Genomic DNA, 22,387 nt, shown 5'->3' with positions numbered 1-22,387 from the left:
TTCAGCCAGCCCAATGCTTGTTTTAGGGTTACGAAAAATACTAGTACGAATCGTTCATGGGAGCTTACTCTAACCGTCTGTTGACAGAGACGGAGAATTTGAGAAATTTCCTCTAAAAGGAAATGTTTGCACACATCTTTGGTGCTAGATATGTAAGTTATACATTATTTATATAAAATCCAGCTCAGAAAATGCATGACAATAGTTATTCAATGAAAAAACTTGTTTATGTCATACAAACCAAAGTTGACCTTGCAAAACAGAAACGATAAGTTTACATTAAAAAATCTTTTAAAGAAGCTAATAATTCTAAATGTATACAGAATTGTGTAAATTATACACTATATCTTTTGGATGTTGTTATCAGCTTATCATGAAGGGTCAATTCTGAGTACAGTAATGGATGTTAAAGTGCACAATGTTGTTTTAATGCATAGGTGAGAAGCCATGGAAACTTAACGGAATCTGGTGTATTTTGCCTTACGCCAGATGTGAGTGTTTTCAAGATCAAAAAGATACTCACTGCTGCTTTCGAATAATATAAGTTTATATAACTGAGTTAATACCGCATGTCCCCTTTTACAAACGAATATTTGGGATTTTATACTCTGTCTGAAGATTATTCACAATCCAAGTAACATGACTCGCCATGGCTTATAGTTTCTTGTGAGGAATGTACCATTATACATCAGACTTTTCTATTGTTTGGATTATTTGTAGGGTTTAACAGCAATTCGCACTAGTCCGACAGCAAAAAACTAGTATTTTTTCTTTCGGGCTTGTAGGAAATCCAATATTACAAGCCCGACGTGCTTGTACAATTCATTAAACAAAAAAACGAGTTCCACTTTCATTTTCAATATTTGTAAACAAAGTTTTGAGCCGCTTAAATCAACAGCCGCTTATGTTTTAACACACTGCGCACAGGTGCTGGGCAATCATCCGATAATAGGATTACTGCGCATAAACGCATGGTTTTGTGATTCCCGGATTACTATTATGTAAAATAAATGTTTTGCGTTGCGTTCGGGGCACAGAGAGTAATGGCCGAACAGTTGTCATTCAAGTACGTCGTTGAGGAATGCAAATCTGAGGTAACTGTGATTGACGCATTTGTCAACTGGCTTTTTGTAGAATAACCTGGCACTTAATTGCTTATATATTTTCGAGTGGTTCAGGTTTGCTCTCTCTTTCACATGGATATATGGGATAACTTTCTGCTAATTTTTTACCTAAACTTTATGTATATATTTATAATTGTGATTTGATTGAAATCCGTGTGTGAAATTAATTTCTTCTTATTTCAGGATCCGAAAGAGGCTGGCTCAGATGACGAGGAAGCCAACTTGGATGAGGATGAAATTAATAAGAGATTTGTATTGTATTCTAAAGATTGAATAAATGAATGCTTCTTTGGATGTTTTATGTTATGTTTATCTGCATTTAACAAAAATGTTTGGGCCAGTAAAATCTGACTCGGGCTTGTTCAAATTCCCATAGTTCTAGCCCGACTTGCTTGTAAATTTAAATCTCAATTTCAATGACTGTAACAGGGTTGTCATTATTAACCGATTGCCGATCGAATTCATCGGTTAAAATCGCCAGAAAATCGGTTGTTTTTCCCGAATCTTTAAAATTGCGATCGGAAGTTTTGATCAAGCAAACCGACAATAATTGACGAGGAATAAAAGTAGTTAAGTAGAACGACACCCGGTCATTCAGTCAGTCCGTTAACTCGGCCTAAGATCTACTGTTTTCAGTGAATTTCTCAGCGAGTGGCCAATATTGATTTTTCTAGCTGTTAATCAAATTCTTCTTAGTAAGCACGTCAACCAATCAGCGCTCAGGCAGCCGAATACACGCCGACCCCACGTGTAACTGTATCAAATAGCTGCACATTTCACAGATTATTACTGACCGTATTTCAACGAATGTAGCACTGTAGAGCGTAATTAACTAGTTTTTTTAGTTAGAGAATTTTTTTCTACATATTAAAAAATGCTCTTCGATTTTCTACCAAGATAAAAGATATTAGCGACCTCTGTGCTACGAAGTTGTTATTCAGCATCTAAATATTAAAGTCCAGGCTTTCCCCGAGGAAGAATGACGTGATGTTATACATGAAGTCTTATTTTGGCATGATTTTCATCTGTATATGAAAAACACAAGAAATGTGTCTCTGTTACTAGAATTTTCTTAATTTTCCGTGAATAATGAAATCTGAAAATGATTTCATATAACACATTTAATTATACGCATTTGAAAATACTTAAATTAAATAATGCATTTTGTTATACAAATGGTCATTACACATAATATAATAAGTAGGTAAATAACGTGTTTTGAGATTGCCAAACTATGCATACATATAGGTCTACATGCATGAATGACCTGACAAGTTATATCACGATCCGGAATGAAAAGTACTCGGTAAAATTTTAAGAAAGACGCGTTTTTATTTTCAGAAATTAACTTTCACTTTCGCAAGCTTTTCTGAAAGGAGGTACATGTAACAGTTTAGATTGAGTCGTTGATTTGTCGTAATTGCTAAATATAAACGGTTCTCAATGCTCTCAAATCGCGTCACCTTATTCACTCGTGTTCAATTGGAAATCCCCTTTCCCACAATTCAATTTGTATATGCACTTGCGTTAAATGGCGGACGACATGCATCGTCAATATTGGCCGTAATTTGGTTTTGAAAAAAAAGAAATCATAATAATACTGGATTATCGGGTAATGGATAGAATTGGAACATGCAAAGATCTTTCAATATAATATGTTTTTATATTGTACAGTATACTAAAAATGTGATAATCTTAAAATTTACTGTTCTTTTTATACCTCATTTTAACTTTTTTATGCTCTGAGAATAGCAATATTTTGTCCCTAAAATGTCTAGAATTCGTTTTCGGTCGGGGAGCTTCGCCCCCCTGACCCCCCCTAACAGGGCCTTGCCCTGGACCTACAAGGGGGCCTAGGCGGCCCCTTGACCCCCAGCCCAATCGGTTACTATTCCAAAATAATCCTTTGTTTACAATCATAATGACAACCCTGTTTAACTTAAAAAAAGGTGTAGTCAAATTGAAATTTCCTTTACAAAATTTGCTGTTTAGTAGCGATTGTCTGATTTTGCAAATGGCAGAGTAAGCCCTGCAACTATTCTGCAAACAGATTGATAAAACGCCCAGGAAACTTGATAGTTTTCTTGAAAAAAAAAATACAGGATCAAAATCAAACAGATTGATAAAACGCCCAGGAAACTTGATAGTTTTCTTGAGAAAAAAAATACAGGATCAAAATGTATGTTTTTTTAGCAATATAAATATATTTGTATATCATATGATATCTAAAGCTGTCTTCAAGTGGATTCCCAAGAGATTCCTGATGTCATGGGATTTTTTAGAGTAGTCTTTTTATGCCCCCGGTAGGGTGGCATATAGCAGTTGAACTGTTCGTTAGTCCATCTGTCTTTCAGTCCGTCCGTCTGTCCAAAAACTTTAACATTTGCAATAACTTTTGCAATATTGAAGATAGCAACTTGATATTTGGCATGCGTGTGTATTTCATGGAGCTGCAAATTTTGAGTGGTGAAAGGTCAAGGTCATCCTACAAGGTCAAAGGTAAAGAAACAAATCTAGGGCTTTTCACCCTCATATAACAGGGGCCGAAATTCAGCCCCTTCCCAATTGAAAATAAGGTCATTTTTTCCCAAAATAGATAAAGGAATTTCCCAAATTGTAAAAAAAAAAAAAATTTTTACTTATTGTTTTGACATATTGGGCATCTCCCAAATTGAAAGCAATGAGCTCTAATATGATTAAGAATGCACCACAATGCGTCTTTTAATATGTCTGCACAATGAAAAAGACCCTGTTTCAAAAACATTTTAAAACACGGCCTTCCCAAAATGAGCAGTTATCGCGCATGAAATTCCCAATTTGAAAGGCTAGGGCCTCTTCCCAATTTCCTGATGAAAAGCCCTGAAATCCAAGGGAAGTAATAAGCTTTCAATGGAGATAATTTCTATTTTATATCATTGGCAGGTACAGATCATTTTCACAAGAGAAGTAATATTTTTTTAAGGGATATATAATAAAATTTTTTAATTCATTCAAAGCGGCGCAGTAGGGGGCATTGTGTTTCTGACAAACACATATTTTGTTAATATTTGTTTTTCTGCATTTTTGTTATGTTTCAATTGCAGTAAATTGTTGTATATTATTTTCATTTTGTTCTTGTTTAGTTGAGAAGTCATGGACATCAGCTGATCAGGCAGTTTTCACAAATTGCCGGATTAAATGTAAGTGAATGCAAATCTAATGTTTTTGAATATGTATATGATTATAACTTTTGCCTGCAAATATAAATTTGAAAGAAAAAAAAGAAGATAAAATGATTTGCTTTTAACTGAATTCTTAAATCCTTATACAATTCTCCATTTAAACCATTTACTGTAGTGTGCTGTGAAAACATGATAAATCATCTCTTATTTGAATGAGCATTATCATCTGTTGCTTTGTTTTTCAGTTAATTATGTTTGATGAAAATAACTGGATATATATTTTATTTATGGCAAATGAAAGCAACTACAAAATGTGTTCGTTTTGAATCTGTTCCAGGAAGTAGTGATAGCCAGTGCTGTGAGGACGCCGGTGGGGTCTTTCCAAGGCAGCCTGTCTGCTCTGACAGCCCCCCAGCTTGGCAGTGTGGCAATCAAGGCCGCTGTGGAGAGAGCAGGTCAGTGATTGGTTGGAATATATTGACCTTAACAAATCATATTGAGAGACATGGTCTGTGATTGGTTGGAATATGCTAACCTTACTCAATTTGATTGAAAGAGCAGGTTTGTGATCGGCAGTGAGATTTAATCGTATTTAGGAAGTTGGTCATTGATTGGCAGGAAAATGTACATCTTAACCAATCATCCTGAAAAAGCAGTTCTGTGGTTGGCTGGAGATGGTTTACCTTTGCCAATCAAAGTCAGCAAGCAGTTCTTTGTCTCCATTTAACAGAAATTATCCCCAATAACCCAGCAAACAAGTCTTCTAAGGATATTGCCTGCATGGGACAGAATCATAATGTTATAAAAATTCTCTTTGCAGTTGTATGTCGCATCTATGTTTTTTACCTATCTTGACGTAAAATATGTAATATGTTTTGTAAACCTCAATTATTTTTTAAGAGTGCAGCATTTTTAGAGAAATAACATGTTTTTGGGGTGATCTCTGGGGGGAAGCCTTTTAAAATGGTCTGGTTTTTAGTATTTTGCAAAGAAAAGTGTATTTTTCTTCAACAGATTGGAGACATATATTTTCAAGATTTCTTTCCAGTATATGGCTTATTTCATTAATTGATGCTTTACATTCAGGTATCCCTGGTGATGCAGTACAGGAAGTCTACATGGGTAATGTGCTGCAGGCCATGGAGGGACAGGCGCCATGTCGCCAGGCAACCCTTGGTGCTGGTGAGTTGTATAAATGAGAATCTCTCTGTGAAAAGGGGGGTTTTGCATGTGGTTAAAGTATTCTCCCAGATTAGACTGTGCAGTCCGGGACAACTCTTTTAGTCAAAACTGGATTTTTGCTAAGAAGGGACTTCCTTTAATTGAAATATCATAAAAGAAAAGATTGGAGCAGTAGAGTTATAGTCCTGCTACCTTTTAAACCCCAACAGGAAGGGGATATATAGGAGTCATTCAGTAAATTGGTTTGTCAGTCTGTCTGCATAAGTTTGTTAAGTAAACAAATTTAAGATTTCTCAGGAAATTAAATAGAAATTGTAAGTACTTCTTCATCATAGAGAACAAATATGCAAAACACTTTCATCATAAGTGATAAGCACTTTCCTTATGTAAACTTACAAATGAGTGAACAAATGAGGCAGGCGTATATAAGTCATGTTTGTGATAAAGCAAAGTTTTATTTTAGAGTTAGGATACCCTCAGGCTTTGGGTGACAATTTCGGTTCTGTTCCTTTGGAAGAACAAGTGTGTGGTGTCTTGAGATAATGATCTTGAGAATATTTTCCCTTAGTATGTATCAAACGTGTGACATCCAGGTCACACGATGGATGCCATATCCACTGAACCATGGTGACATTTTTCTCTTCACTTTTTGATTTGATCATACTTGCAGCTCCCCAGGTTACAAAACTCAATATAAATGGAATGTCAAGAGGGAAAAGTTTTAGAGGAATTAAGTCTTTTTTTTTAATTATTTTTGAAAACAAATGAAAGTGCATGTTGTTTAATTGTCCCCAAATATTGGTGTAGTGTAATATTGCAGTTTGTCTTTTTCACTTGGTCATTTTAAATGCCAATGAAATACAAATAAGGTCAATGTTGAGTTAGGAAATCTCATATAAATATTATATATAAATCTTATAGTCATATAAATCCAATGTCAGTTATGAATACTAAACTTAACACTTTACCACTCAGAAGCAAAGTGAAAAGGGCTTTATACAACCAGCAAAAAACCAGAATAGCATAGGAGTAACTTGCAGTGTTGTCAGGTTTGTACTGTTTGTTGCTCATCACTATCATAGGTTAAGAAATAAAGCTTTTAAAACTTGACTCTAGTAAGATAGGTCTTAAATTTAATTTGATTTGCTACGTGACTACAAACATGTAAAAGTTTTTAATCTGAGTGGAAAAGGGTTTACGATGCTTCATGATTGTGGTCTTTGACCCAAAACTCCATCGCTATTCTACAGGTCTGCCTATCACCACCCCAACCACCACAGTCAACAAAGTGTGTGCATCCGGCATGAAGTCAGTGATGATGGCAGCTCAGAGCATCATGTGCGGGCATCAGGTATTGCCATGATTGTAATAGCAGTTGTTACATCTCATCTAGCAGTAGTTTTTGCCTGGTTTTCAAAGAAGTCGAAAATCCTATTATTGGATTGGGGTATAGCAGGCTGCCATACAGGCGGCCTCAGCCAGATGTTTGTGGTTATTACTGTAGTTTTCATTGACCAATCTTTACGAAACTTAGGAAATATCAAGCTTGCATAGAACCTTAGAAATATCAAGCTTGCATAGAACCTTAGAAATATCAAGCTTGAATAGAACCTTAAAAATATCAAGCTTGCATAGAACCTTAAAAATATCAAGCTTGCATAGAACCTTAAAAATATCAAGCTTGCATAAAACCTTAGAAATATCAAGCTTGCATAAAACCTTAGAAATATCAAGCTTGCATAAAACCTTAGAAATATCAAGCTTGCATTAAACCTTAGAAATATCAAGCTTGCATAAAACCTTAGAAATATCAACCTTGCATTAAACCTTAGAAATATTAACCTTGCATTAAACCTTAAAAATATCAAGCTTGCATAGAACCTTAAAAATATCAAGCTTGCATAAAACCTTAAAAATATCAAGCTTGCATTAAACCTTAAAAATATCAAGCTTGCATAAAACCTAAGAAATATCAACCTTACATTAAACCTTAGAAATATCAAGCTTGCAAAGAACCTTAGACATATATATCAAGCTTGCATTAAACCTTAGAAATATCAGCAAAGAACCTTAGAAATATCAAGCTTACATGGAACCTTAGAAATATCAAGCTTGCATTAAACCTTAGAAATATCAAGCTTGCATTAAACCTTAGAAATATCAAGCTTGCATTAAACCTTAGAAATATCAAGCTTGCATTAAACCTTAGAAATATCAAGCTTGCATTAAATTTTAGAAACATCAAGCTTGCATTAAACCTTAGAAATATCAAGCTTGCATTAAACCTTAGAAATATCAAGCTTGCATTAAACCTTAGAAATATCAAGCTTGCATGGAGACTTAGCCTTGTTTTGTACTTCGGGCAAAGTCAATTATACTAAAAATAGAAACATACTTCCCATTCAATAGCTTTAGTTTAGATAGGAGTGTTGCATTTAAATTGCATGTGTACGGAACTTACATGCCTACCCTAGCTAGGGATTGCCTTTGGGGGTCAGTATAAAGAATGGTCATGGTCATTATTACTATAAATTAAAAAAAAATGTTTCTGCTCAATGACCTTAGTTCGGATAGAAACATGACACTGACATTTTGTGTGAATGTAGCTTACATGCAAACCTAGCAAAGCTAGGGATTGCTTTTGGGCAGGACCAGTGGACAAATGTCATTGTCAATTTTACTTGAATAGAAAAAACGATTTTGCTCAATAACATTAGTTTTGTTGGGGCATATGGCTTAAATGCATGCATAGGTTGGTGTTCCATTTTTGACCAGTGTGATAAAAATGTAAGTAACTGTTCAATAGAAAATGAGAGAGCAATGTTCTGTAAAGGTCTTGGTTGAGTTAACGTTCTAGGGGTGTATTCACAAAGAGTATTTATCTAAACCAAAGTGAATTCCTTAAAACCATAATATTTAAGCATTCTTTGACTTTTACATGGATATGTCTTCTAATATTATGATGTATACAACTACAACCAGGCTAATCTGGGATTAAACCCAGATTTCCCGGGGCAAGACTCTATTTCTGTACTTTCCCACAGGAGATAATGGTTGCTGGTGGTATGGAGAGCATGTCTAACGCCCCCTACTACATGAAGAGGGGCCAGACACCGTACGGGAAAGTGGAACTGCTGGTAAGTGTTGTTTTTTTTAACTCTTTCCCACTCAGAAGCAAGGTGAAAAATGCTATATGCAACCAGCCTAGCCAGCAAGTAATTGCATCAGGGTCGGAACCACTGTTTGAAGCACATTTATGCACAATGTGTTCTGTATTTTTTTCTGCATTTATTTAACATATGCATAGTACACACTTTAAGTAGATGTAATTGTAGAGTTAGTTATATCCAGAGCTTTTGAGGGCAGCTTTCAACCATGGTCTTATGGTCCATCAAAAACATTTACCTTAGGCCACGTTTATTGCCCAGTTTTCACCAAGTCGTTAAGAACATTGTTCCCTATGAAATCCTTCCCAAGTTTGAAACTGGTTGACATGGGATCATGAACAAGATCACTAGGTCAAATAAAAGAGAGGACTTGTGAAAACTTTAAGTCACATTTTTTGCCCAATCATCATGAAACATACTCAGAACTTAAGGTCTTATTATATCTTAGCAGAGATGGCTATGAAAACAGAACAAAAACTGTCAAGATCAGCTAAGTTTGGTTCAGCAAATTTGGGCCTTTGGCCCAATTGTATTGATTGTATAATTGAAAATAACAAAGTTGAATTCATTTAAGTTGGTACTTGTAAGCATAATTCAGAAAAAATACACTTTTTTTGTTGTAAGTATATTTGTATGTATTGCAATTCATGTGCATTTAAAGCATACAAGACACCCTGTCAATACCCACATTTAACATATATATTCTAGAAAATCTTGCAACAGCTAAGATCTACAAAAACTTAATGAACCAAGCACTGAGATTACATTAAAGGGATTGCGTCTTAAAAGGCTTTCTATAAAAATGATTTAATGTGTTTAAGGATGCAGTCGTCTATGACGGACTTACAGACGCATATGGGAAGTTTCACATGGTAAGGTACCCTTTGTCTTGACTTCATGTTTGCTGTAACGTTATGTTGATTAGTTCATTTTGGATAGACATCTGAGTACAATAATGTTTGATTTTACCAGAATAATTTTATTCTAATAAGCTTATTAAAATGATTTTGGGAACACTGAACTTGAGTTGGATATGGTTAAATATGTTGGTATCATTGACATGTTTCCATTAAAAAGACAAACTGATTTTGTATGTCTGAAAATATCAACTTTATGTTTCTGCAGAAAAGACCAACTTAATGATGCCTGTAATTAATATTGTACGATACTGTTTTTTAAAGACTTTATCAGCAGTGGATTTTGCAAAACCTGACCATTATAATATTTTCGCCTGACCGTTATGACAACCAACTTGAGTCTCTTATTTCAATGTACAAAATATCACGAAAACTTAATGGTGCAATATATGAATATTTATAATTATCTTACAAACAAAATTCAGCATTTAATATGTAACTTTTCTTTGAAACATTAATATATAGTATTGTGAAAAATGTATTGTAATATGAAAATGTTTTTTTTTTTTAAAACCTTGGTAAAGACTGACTTGCATCTGTCTTTCAATAAATTTAGGCCTGCCAAATTGTAATTATATGCGCAAACTACAGTCCAATTTGTAAATTAAACTATGTTCAAATAGGGAGAAAAGAAAGCTTTAGCTATTCTTGGTCAACCCACTTATGAACTATTGACAAAATTGTTCACTGGATTTTAACAATTAATTGTAGGGAATCTGTGGTGAGAATACAGCCAAGAAGTATAACATTGGTCGTGAGGCGCAAGATGAATACGCCATTCGCAGCTACAAACTCAGTCAGAAGTCTGCAGCGGAAGGAGCCTTCAAGACCGAGATTGTGCCTGTGCAGATACCTCAGAAGAAAGGTAGGTTGAACCTTGGTTTGGGGAAATTGGGCTTCATGCATGTGCGTAAAGTGTCATCCCAAATTAGCTTTAACAGTCTGCTTAGGCTAATCTGGGGCGACACTTTCCGCTTTTATGGAATTTTTCGTTTAAAGGAGGTCTCTTGTGTACGAAAATCAAGTCTAGGAGGAAAGTGTTGTCCCTTTCCGCTCAGGCTTATCTAGGATGACACTTTACACACATGCATCAATTCCAGTTTTTCTAGAACAATGCTAATTTAAAAGAGCGGCATCATGCTAAGATGGGTATTAAGCCATATGCGGCCAGCATAGCTCCAGACCAGCCTTCGCGTTCGCGCAATGGTTAGGAGCTACCCTGTATGCTATAAAGGCGCCCAAGGTTTTGTGGCTTCATAAGCGACCATTATGACTCCTCATCAGAGTAAAAAGATCCTGAGGCACTACTTCACTGGCTTATACAAGTCATTGTTGGGAATCTGTGGTGAAAATATGGCCAAGAAGATAAACACACAGTGAAACTGTTAGAAAAACCCATTTTTGCATGGCATATAGTGAGGAGAATTTTAACTTGAGTTTACTTTAAGGCCATTTTTACCCTATCTTACTCCTGTGTTCTGGGCACAGTGCAGCAGAAAAAACAGCGAGGTAACTACACATCTAAGATTGAAACAACTGTTTAAACCATAGCTTAGTCAACATACAGAAAGTATTGCAGAAATGATGCTAAATTTTAGGCTGGGCCAATACGCTGATTATCAATCCCTGTACATCTAAAGCTCTTAATCACACAGTAATAGTTCTGTGTCTGTCAATCCATGTATATCTGAATCTCTTAATCACTCAGTTATAGTTCTCTGTCTGTCAATCCATGTATATCTGAATCTCTTAATCACACAGTTATAGTTCTCTGTCAATCCATGTATATCTGAATCTCTTAATCACACAGTTATAGTTCTCTGTCTGTCAATCCATGTATATCTGAATCTCTTAATCACACAGTTATAGTTCTCTGTCTGTCAATCCATGTATATCTGAATCTCTTAATCACACAGTTATAGTTCTCTGTCTGTCAATCCATGTATATCCGAATCTCTTAATCACACAGTTATAGTGCTCTGTCTGTCAATCCATGTATATCTGAATCTCTTAATCACACAGTAATAGTTCTGTGTCTGTCAATCCATGTATATCTGAATCTCTTAATCACACAGTTATAGTTCTGTGTCTGTCAATCCATGTATATCTGAATCTCTTAATCACACAGTTATAGTTCTGTGTCTGTCAAACCATGTATATCTGAATCTCTGTCAATCCATGTACAGGTGATCCAGTAACAGTGAGTGAAGACGAGGAGTATAATAAGGTCCAGTTTGCCAAGGTTCCAACGCTGAAGGCAGTCTTTCAGAAGGATGGTAGGATAGATGGAGAGATAAAAGACATTAGACTAAATCTGAGAGAATAAAGAAAAAACTTATTTTTATGTAAATAGATTTATATGTCTTATTTAAATACTGTATATTTTACAAATGTAGATCATGATTCAATTCAAGTAATAGTGATAGAAGTAATTAAAATGACAAGGATGACAATTATGATGGTGTAATTAATGGAAACCATAATTTGCATGAAGGAAAAGGTACGTCAAAAGTGTTTTCAATATATCTCTTTAGAAATAATTTATTGTCTTGTGATGACTTGTTTTCATATTAGAACTTGGGTATTTTTATCATAGTTTAAGCAGTGTTTTTGAAAAACTGGTCTTATTGCATGCGCGTGAAGTGTCCTCACAGACTAGCCTGTGCAGTAAGCACAGGCTAATCAGGGACGACACTTTCCACATGTTTGGATTTTTTTTTCGTTTGAAGAAGGTCTTTTTTTGAACAAAAATCCAGTGTAGTCGGAAAGTGTTGTCCCGGATATACCTGTGTGGACTGCACAAGCGTACCTGGGCCAACACTTTACACACATGCATCAAGACCAAATTTCCCATAAATTAAACATAATGTGTGTTGGTTCCCAGGTACCATCACTGCAGCCAATGCCAGCAAGCTAAACGATGGGGCTGGAGCTATAGTCCTCATGTCAGGCAAGGCAGCAAGCAGACACAAAGTGAAACCTCTCGCAAGAATCCTTGGTAGTTATGTTCTTTATTTTTTTATTTTTCTTGTTTGCTTGATTTGTTGTTCTCAATTCCTTATTATGGAGTGCTCATTCAATCAACTATAGACTTTACCATTACATCTCAAGTTGTAATATGGTGTAGAAATGTTGCCCCTCATTATAGATTGAATAAGTGAGCTGAAACTGGCATAATTTCCACACTGTTTGCTTTACAGAGGTAAATTTGTAGACTGAAACCAAAGAAAACTACCATTACGGAGGTACCCAAGATAAAGAGTCTGGTATAGCAAGGGATTGTGCATATTTTATGTATCGGGGAAAGAACAGGACTGTACCATCTGTTTAGTTTTGAGACAATTAAGGTTTATAGAGTTTGATTTTGAGTGAGTACACTGTATAAGTAACTTAATTCGTCTGTTTTCTTTGTTTCCAGGTTTTGCAGATGCTGCTATTGATCCTATAGATTTCCCCACGGCTCCTGCATATGCCATTCCTAAGGTACTAGTCCTGTCGGCCATCGCATGTAGTCCATACATCTGTCTGTCACCATAAACTAATCAATTTTCATATGACTCAAAGTCACGTTAGTGTTCATGTGCACAATTCGTTAGACAGTCCCTTTTTTAAGCCCGTTTCCAAAGTTTATGTCATATATCAGTCACACCGTCCTTCTGTCCAACTGTCTGTGTGAAGTTTCATGTATCAAAGGAGATAGAGTGTTACCTGTATCATCTGTCTTGTGACCTCAAAGGTTAAGGTCACACTTATAGGTCAAAAGTCAAATTTGGCAATAAACAGCTTGATTTTTACATAGGCAGAGTTTTAAGGCAAACGTGGAATGTTGGGGTATCTGTCACACTTGGAACATACCTTGTTAACAGATAATTTTGATAATATTATTTTTGTCATCCCCGATTTGATATAACAGTCATAATTTGTGTATGTGCGTTTGCATGTCCCTGTTTGTGAGTTTGTTTGTCTGAAATTATGCGGACTGTAACTTTTTATTTGTCTTCTGTTTGTAAATCTAACACTCATCAGGCTTTTTGAAACTAACTTACCGCAAATGTTCATCATCATAAACCAACATAAGCCTGCAGGAATAAACTTACTACCTTAAAATCAAGTTCACACTCAAAGTCAAGTAAAATTTAGAATAACTAACCACATATGACCACTGATAGGAGATAGCATGTTGGAAGTGACACCCATCCTCCTACGTCAAAAGCCAAGGTAACTTTGCAAGGTATGCCTCCAATTTTACAACAACTTACTGCAGATGTCTACCACAAAAATATGATGTATCTCATGTAACATCTGTATTCTGCCTTTATAGTCAAAGTCAAACTGAAATGAGGCCATAAAACAGCTTGTCCACACAGTACCTTCATCATTCATAATGCAGTGTTTTAAATGATTTGCAACAAATGTTTTCCATAAGAAAACTGCATTTAATGAGTAACAACTTTACACCTACCTCAAAAGTCAAGATCACAAGTCAAAGATTAAATTTTGCTATAAAACATCTTGTACACTCTTTTCATCATCCATCTTCCAATTTTAAAAGATTTTTTTACAAATTCTAACCATGTGGAGAAAGTGTGTTACCCCTTAGACTTAGGTCAAGTTTGTTCTGAAGGCCAAAGGACAAACATGTGCATGGTGCACTTTTTAAATAATTAAAAGCATTATTTAGAGGTGGCTGTTTCATGTTTCTGACAGGCATCTATTTAGAACGTGCTACATATTACAACTTCAGTTTTGGGAATATTAATCTTTGCTCCCATCAGAAGCAAACTGAAAATAGCTTTTGCAACCAGCATAAAACCAGAACAGCCTGCGAGTAACTCGTAGTCTGTTCAGGTTTTATGCTGTTTGCTGCACATCAGTATTTAAGGGTTGGAAATGAAGCCTTTAAAAATATGAATCTAGTAAGAAAGGTCTTTAATGAAATTTAACTTTCTGAGGGACTACACGAGCGGGAAAATATGTATCTAAGTGGTACAGGGTTAAATACTTGTCTAAGTGGTAAAGGGTTAAATACTTGTCTAAGTGGTACAGGGTTAAATACTTGTCTAAGTGGTAAAGGGTTAAATACTTGTCTAAGTGGTAAAGGGTTAAGCACTACTGTGACAAGCTCAAGTTATTGTATACCTTTTTTAGCTTGTCACAAAGCATGTATGGACACTCATTACTTGTTGGGGTTTTTTTTGCCAAGTTTGTCAAACCATAATATTTTTAAGTTTGTGTTAAACTTACACTAAAGTGAAAACTGATAATCGATCTACTCAATTCTTGGGTTACAAGTTGCATAAGTATTAAAGATTGCTTCTCCTGAATGGTGACAAATAGGATTTTTGTATAGGTTAAAAAAAGTGGAATTTGCAAATATAACAGTAAACATACAGAATTTCTGAAAACGGGCTGATATCTTCCTGAGTATTGTACATTTACTCATGGAACAAAATGAAGTCACACCTGTGGTTAGTTTTTTATTTACAGTTTAACAATAACATAAAACTTCATATAAATAGTAACAACTTTAAACAAGTAACAGTCATATGGCATTATTTACAATGATGAAGAATTACATAAATATTAATAATAAATTAATGAATTTTTAATTAAATAAATAAGTAACTAGGAAATAAATACAAATTCTACAACACAGTTAGAGAATAACAGTTCTTTGATTGTTAACTTTATTACATGTATAATAAATATATGAAGAACAAAACGGTCTTAATAACATATTGTCCAAATTCTACTATGCTTCTTCAGCAATAATTTAAAAGCCTTTATACACTCAAACTCAACAAATATTTCATACAATATTTTGGAAAAAAATCAACAACAAAAAAAGTAAACACATACAAAATCAATGTTCCTTATAACAATAGCCAAACTTTCAACGCTACAGTGTGGTCTGGTAAGATAGATTTAACAAGATACATTAAAATGCTCTTTTTTGTTTTTTGTGGGACAATATATTCAACACAACTTCATGTACCAATTTAGTGTTTGTGTGTCGCATGAATAGATATTGTTACAGGAATTTAAAATGGAATATATTGTGCCACACAAAAATAAGAACGAGCATTTTGTAGCTCGTTAAATCTATGTTCCCATACCACATCTAGCATTGAAAGTTTGGCCTTTGCTAAAAGGTACACTGATTTTTTATGTGTTAACTTTATTGTATGAAATATTTCGCAAAATATTCTTTGATTTTAAGTATTTATGTTACTTTAATATTTTTTTGTGGTAAATTTGTATAATAATGTATTTTGTTATATGAGCTGTTTTCTTGCACATTGGAATAAATGCATGTGTGTAAAGTGTTGGCCAGATTAACCAAAAAAGATGTGTACACAAACCAATTTTGTAATAGAAATACATAACATTATCAATCAAACCATTGTTTCACAATAGTTTTTCTTGCCAGCACAAACATGCACTGGTAGCAAATAAATGCAAAAAACACAATATGTTTGTACATGATGCTAATTTCCGATCATTGACTTTGTATCACTTGTTCAACTCTGTTTACCCTTCACATGGGTTTATTTTAGTGCACCAACAGTTAATTTTTTGTGCACCATGGTCTTTCATATGCCAAGTGCTTTTCCATGACAGATCTCAGTATTTTCCTTTTTTATAATGTCAATTGAAATTACCCATTTGTCCCATGGATTTGGGCTGGCATATTGTGAAAGATAGTTTTTATCACACAGAAGTCATTGACAATCTCAGATTGCTTAAAAATTTGAATTCAGCTGAAACCCCCATAACTCCAGTGTTCGGTTTGCAAATCTGGCCGCCATTCTGGGGAAAATCATGTCCTTCACTTTACTTTGAATTGTCTTCAGTATCTGTAACAAGTAGTTGAGCCGTCTGTTGGTGTTACACTGTTGATGGTGGTTGTCAGCTTCATGACAAATCGGGTTAAACATTTCACAGAGCACGTGGTTGAATCCTTGGACACTAGCATCTAAGTGGCTTCTGTACTGAGAGAGGGCAAATGCGCTGACCAGACCTCCAAAACCCTTGATTTCAGAGCTAATGAACATTTCCTGTTGACAAATCACCTCACTTTCATTAGCTGGATTCGGTCGAAAGACGCACCGCTCGTGAGCACTAAGAATATTCTCCATTTCTATGTTTCTTGTATAAGTAACAAACTGTTGCATTTCCATATCAACAACAGACTCCTGTATAGTATACATGACTTCTTTTCCGCCGATATACTTCTGCAGATATTTCGGTACTTTGCCTTTTTTTGCTATGAGCTGTTTTGTGTAGAGTTTTCCGTCAATCACTTTTCGTTCGATGACATCGATTGTAATGACTTTTTTGTTGTGAGGGTTGGGATATTTTTGCCAGAATCCCTGTACCACCTGACTCCATGTGAACTTGTACTCAGTCTGGCCCTTATAGTAAGACATGTCTGCATTTGATGAAGGCTGGAATCAACTTTCAGATACTTGGTTAACTAATGAATTAATCCTCCACGTGACAATATTTTACAGTCAAGTATGCTTTTCATTTACACACAAGGTAATTGTGAAAATTTTTATAATAATTCCTGGTAAAATGTATTTGTCAGTGTTCACCAAAATTCCAGGAAAAAACACAAAGTCAGTATTAAACTTATAGGTAATAAAAATTGAGTAAGTTAATTTTCACAATTGCCCATTTCACATAGCCAAGAAGAAAAAAACGTGTACATCTATGTCAGCCTTTGAAGGTATTTTATATAGTATCTACACAATTTTTATGAATATTTCCTTTAGGACTTTTATCATGCATTTGAAATCTAGACATGGACATAATGCATGTGTTCATCTACCAATCAAAGTAGCAATTTCACTTCCTTAGCCTAGGGCAGAGTAGAGTTCACATGTCAAACTATCCAGTTTAAAATTTTAATTTCTGGTCAATATTAACAAATTATAATTCAATTAAATGAATGTTAAAACAACACTGTGCTTGCCAAAATGCTATTTAATTCACAGAAAAATATTTGTATACTATTGAAATAATTTATGAACTGTTAATCAATCAATAATTAAAATGAACATGGGTATAAACTGACACCAGATGATGTCTACAATTAAATAATTGTGTAAATAAATAAAGAGATCAAATACGCTTGACAAAATAAAAACATTACTCAACCTGATGAAATATTGTTAATAAGACAACAACAATATAGTTGCTTAAGCAATAGTCTTCAACAAGATTGTAGCTACTAACTTAAAATAGTATGAAAACTAGTCTATCGGCAAGGTACTTACACGGCATTTTCCAGTATTTTGCAATTTCAGTTGCCTCCAACAGGGTCATTTTGTTTGTTAAAAAGCTGCATTATGGGAAAACTGGACTATATTTATGTCCATTAGGCTTCATCCCTGATTAGCCTGTGCAGCTTGCATAGGCTCATCAGGGATGACACCTTCCGCTTTTATTGAAGTTTTGTTTAAAAGAAGTCTGTTCTTAATGAAAATCCAGTCCATGCGGTGTCGTCCCTGATTAGCCTGTGCAGTCCATGCGGTGTTGTCCCTGATTAGCCTGTGCAGTCCCTGCGGTGTCGTCCCTGATTAGCCTGTGCAGTCAAATAAGTTAGCTGCGTTCTGGGACAACTGGACTATATTAATGTGCATTAAACTTTATCCCATATTAGCCTGCGCAGCCTGCATAGGCCAATCAGTGATGACACCTTCCGCTTTTATGGAATTTTTGTTTACAAGATGTCTGTTCTTAACGAAAATCCAGTCTTTGCATAAACTGTCGTGCCTAATCAGCCTGTGCAGATGGCAGAGGCTGATCCAGGAAGACACTAAATGCACATGCATTTAGCCCGCATGCAATCAGGCCAGTTTTCCTAGAACCAGGCTCGTTTTATCAGTATTACAGCCATATCATGGGCAAGCTATGCATGTGATTGTCTGAAAAGAGAGCCAGTACAAAGTACCCATACTTATGCCATCAACCAGTAAGTCACCACTGCCTTAATTAAATCAGACGTAGGAGTTCATTACTGATCTCTGTAGAAGTGATGATGTGAGAATAGGCTTCAAACTAGCAATATCCCTAATGTTAAATAAAACAAAACTGCTGTTTTTTTATCATGTATGCTTTATGTGGTTTATTACCAATTTTATTAGCTTGGCATTTAGGTATTATCATAGCCAGCATGTCGTGGAACGTCTGTGTCGTGCTAAAACCTTAACATTTTGTTAAGGTTTTGAACATTGGCTCTAAAATCAAATTGCTTCCACCTTCAACTTCAAACTTCATATGTGGATGCACCTTGATGAGTTCTACACGCCACACTCATTTTGGGGTTACTAAGTCAAAGGTCAAGGTCACTTTGAACTTTAAAAAAAAAAAAAAAAAAAATCTGACAAGCTTTTATTTATTCAAAACTGCACCCGTAGCTGAGCGTGGCACCCGTTATGCGGTGCTCTTGTTGTCCATTTATAAAAGCCCATTTAATTTTAAATCACTTCCTGTTCATTACTAGGTGTTTAATGCATGTTTGTACAGCGTTGTCCCAGATAGACCTGTGCAGTCTTCATATGAACAGCTAAAATACCCTGTATATGCCATTTGCTTTGGAAAACATGCACATAAAGTGTCTTACCAGATTAGCCTGTGCAGTCTTCATAGGCTAATTAGAGATAATACTTTCCACTTGAATGGTATGTTAAGGAAATATCTTTTTAGGGAAAATCTCTTTTAGGCGGGAAGTGTTGTCCCTGATTAGCCTGTGCTTACTTTACAGGCTAATCTTGGACAGCACTTTACACACATGACTTATACCCTGATTACCCAGAGTGTGGCTCATAATTCTCCATGTGGGAGATGGCTGGAGTGAAGTTTGACACAACCACCATGTGGGAGATGGCTGGAGTGAAGTTTGACACAACCACCATGTGGGAGATGGCTGGAGGGAAGTTTGACACAACCACGATGTGTTGGAGATTGCTGGAGTGAAGTTTGACACAACCACCATGTGGGAGAAGGCGGGAGTGAAGTTTGACACAACCACCATGTGGGAGATGGCTGGAGTGAAGTTTGACACAACCACCATGTGGGAGATGGCTGGAGTGAAGTTTGACACAACCACCATGTGGGAGATGGCTGGAGGGAAGTTTGACACAACCACCATGTGGGAGATGGCTGGAGGGAAGTTTGACACAACCACCACGTTGGAGATGGCTGGAGTGAAGTTTGACACAACCACGATGTGTTGGAGATGGCTGGAGTGAAGTTTGAATCAAACACGATGTGTTGGAGATTGCTGGAGTGAAGTTTGACACAACCACGCTGTGGGAGATGGCTGGAGTGAAGTTTGACACAACCACTATGTGGGAGATGGCTGGAGTGAAGTTTGACACAACCACGATGTGGGAGATGGCTGGAGTGAAGTTTGACACAACCACGATGTGGGAGATGGCTGGAGGGAAGTTTGACACAACCACAATGTGGGAGATGGCTGGAGTGAAGTTTCACACAACCACGATGTGGGAGATGGCTAGAGTGAAGTTTGACACGACCACGATGTGGGAAATCATATGAGCCTTGCTCTGGGATAACGGGGCTTAATGCATCAGCATTAAGTGTTGTACCAGATAAGCCTGTGAAGTATGGACAGGCTAATCAGGGACCACACTTTCTACTTTTTCGGTTTTTCTTTTAATAAGAAATTCTCTTCTTAGCCAAACTTCGCGCCCATGCATTAAGCACTCCTATTCTGTTCCTGTCTAGGTGTTGGAGAGGGCTGGTGTTAAAGCTGACGACATCACGATGTGGGAAATCAATGAGGCTTTCAGCGTGGTTGTCCTTGCAAACATACAGATGCTCAAACTGGACATTAACAAGGTCAACATTCATGGCGGGGCGGTCAGTCTTGGACATCCCATTGGGTCAGTATTGGATCCATACTGAGTATTGAGCACGAAGCTGTTGTATAGGTCCCCAACATCAACCTTTAACTTGTGACTTTTGGTTTTAACCGTACAGAACTGTGTTCTGCAGCATGTAGAAGGATATTATTTTATCTTAATATAACACATTTTCAGTACAAAAACTAGTGAATTCGACATGACGTTACTATATACTTGTTATATAGCTACTTGTTTTGTAAAAAAGAGAGGCTATAAGAACATCATCAAAATACAACCATTTTACTCCATACAATATGAATGGGTTAGGTTTGTTACACATGTACTTGTTTTCTTGTTGTTTTTATGCCCCCAGTAGGGTGGCATATAGCAGTTGAACTGTCAGTCCGTCTGTCAGTCTGTGATTACGTCGGAAAACTTTAACATTGGCCATAACTTTTGCAATATTGAAGATAGCAACTTGATATTTGGCATGCATGTGTATCTCATGGAGCTGCACATTTTGAGTGCTGAAAGGTTAAGGTTAAGGTCATCCTTCAAGGTCAAAGGTCAAAAAACAAAATCCAAGGGAAGTAACAAATTTAAAAGGGAGATAATTTTTATTTGTCATTTGGCAGGTACAGATCATTTTCACAAGAGAAGTTATAATTTTTTAAGGGATATAATAAAAAATATTTGTTTAATTCAAAGCAGCGCAGTAGGGGGCATTGTGTTTCTGACAAACACATCTCTTGTTTAACATATAATGAGATTTGTTGTGTATGTCCTCACAGAATGTCAGGCAACAGAATCATCACCCACATGGTGCATGCGCTGAGACCGGGTCAGAAAGGTCTTGCAGGAATCTGTAACGGAGGTGGCGGAGCGTCGGCCATCTTGATTGAACGACTGTGATAGATGTGTTGTGCATCTGAACAATATTGTTTATGTGAGCCTTCGTTCTGTAAAAACAGGGCTTATTGCATGTGCGTAAAGTGTCGACTAAATGAGCCTGTGCAGTCCGCACAGGCTAATCAGAGACAATACTTTCTGCTAAAACTAGACTTTGCCATATATAAGACTACCTTTAAGTTAAAAATACCTTACAAGCAGAAAGTGTTGTCCCTGATTAGCCTGTGTGGACTGCACAGGCTATCTGGTATGACACTTGACGGACATGCATTGAGGCCAGTTGTCCCAGAACGAGGCTCATATGTACATTAAGATGGCAGCAGTTTGGTTGTTGTTGTGTGAAAGGGAAAATGGATTTTATTGTTGGAATTGTGCGTGATTATAAATAAAATTGTGCTTGTCAAATGCTGGTAAAAATGAGATTACATTGACAAGTCTATTGCTTAAATTGCGCATCTTGTTAACGGAGTTTTTTGTATGGGCAAAAATGAAATACAATTTTGATATCCAAGTGTTGTTACTTGTAATTTGTAGCATGCTTATCAGTAGGCAAGCATGTTGTTGATATGTAGAAAAATATACAGTTTTGTAGCGTATTTTGTTCAAGAAATTATTATTAAGTAGGACCAAATTAATACCTTGTGCAGTTAATATAATATATTAACTGCATCAAACATGGACAAGTATGGGCAAAGTCTCTGCAAACTTTACTCTTAGTTTATCTAATTTGCTCTCTTATTAGGACAATACATTCATATATGGGAGTCTTGCTTTGAAAAATGGTGCTAAATGCATGTGCATCAAGTGTCACCCCCGATTAGCACAGGCTTGTTAGGGAGGACACTTTCTTTCTAAACTTGATTTAGACTTCCTTTAAACGTAAAATACCATTTAAGTGGAAAGCATCTTCCCTGATTAGCCTTTATGGACTGCACAGGCTAATTTGAGCCGTTGCTTTACTCCTGAGCATCAAGCCCTTTTTACCAGAGCTAGGATGATATTTTTTCCTTGGGTACTTGGGTAATCGTTTGCCTTTACTTTGTAATGTAC

At 36.0% G+C, this 22,387-nt stretch overlaps 1 protein-coding gene across 1 annotated transcript; it reads left to right on the top strand.

Annotated features, from left to right (window-relative positions):
• The first annotated feature begins 5 nt into the window (after positions 1-5).
• LOC127853283 (acetyl-CoA acetyltransferase B, mitochondrial-like) lies at positions 6-21,848 on the top strand. The gene is made up of 13 exons (XM_052387664.1): positions 6-152; positions 4,247-4,303; positions 4,623-4,740; positions 5,372-5,467; positions 6,718-6,818; positions 8,512-8,604; positions 9,456-9,506; positions 10,263-10,416; positions 11,738-11,827; positions 12,436-12,549; positions 12,970-13,034; positions 20,310-20,467; positions 21,220-21,848. The coding sequence occupies exons 1-13, from the start codon at positions 123-125 to the stop codon at positions 21,338-21,340; spliced, it is 1,248 nt and encodes a 415-aa protein (XP_052243624.1). The 5' UTR covers positions 6-122; the 3' UTR covers positions 21,341-21,848.
• The last annotated feature ends 539 nt before the right edge of the window (positions 21,849-22,387 follow it).

The sequence above is a fragment of the Dreissena polymorpha genome, chromosome 12 (assembly GCF_020536995.1).
Source record: "Dreissena polymorpha isolate Duluth1 chromosome 12, UMN_Dpol_1.0, whole genome shotgun sequence".
Lineage (NCBI taxonomy): Eukaryota > Metazoa > Mollusca > Bivalvia > Myida > Dreissenidae > Dreissena > Dreissena polymorpha.
This window is presented reverse-complemented; position numbering and strand designations above follow the sequence as displayed.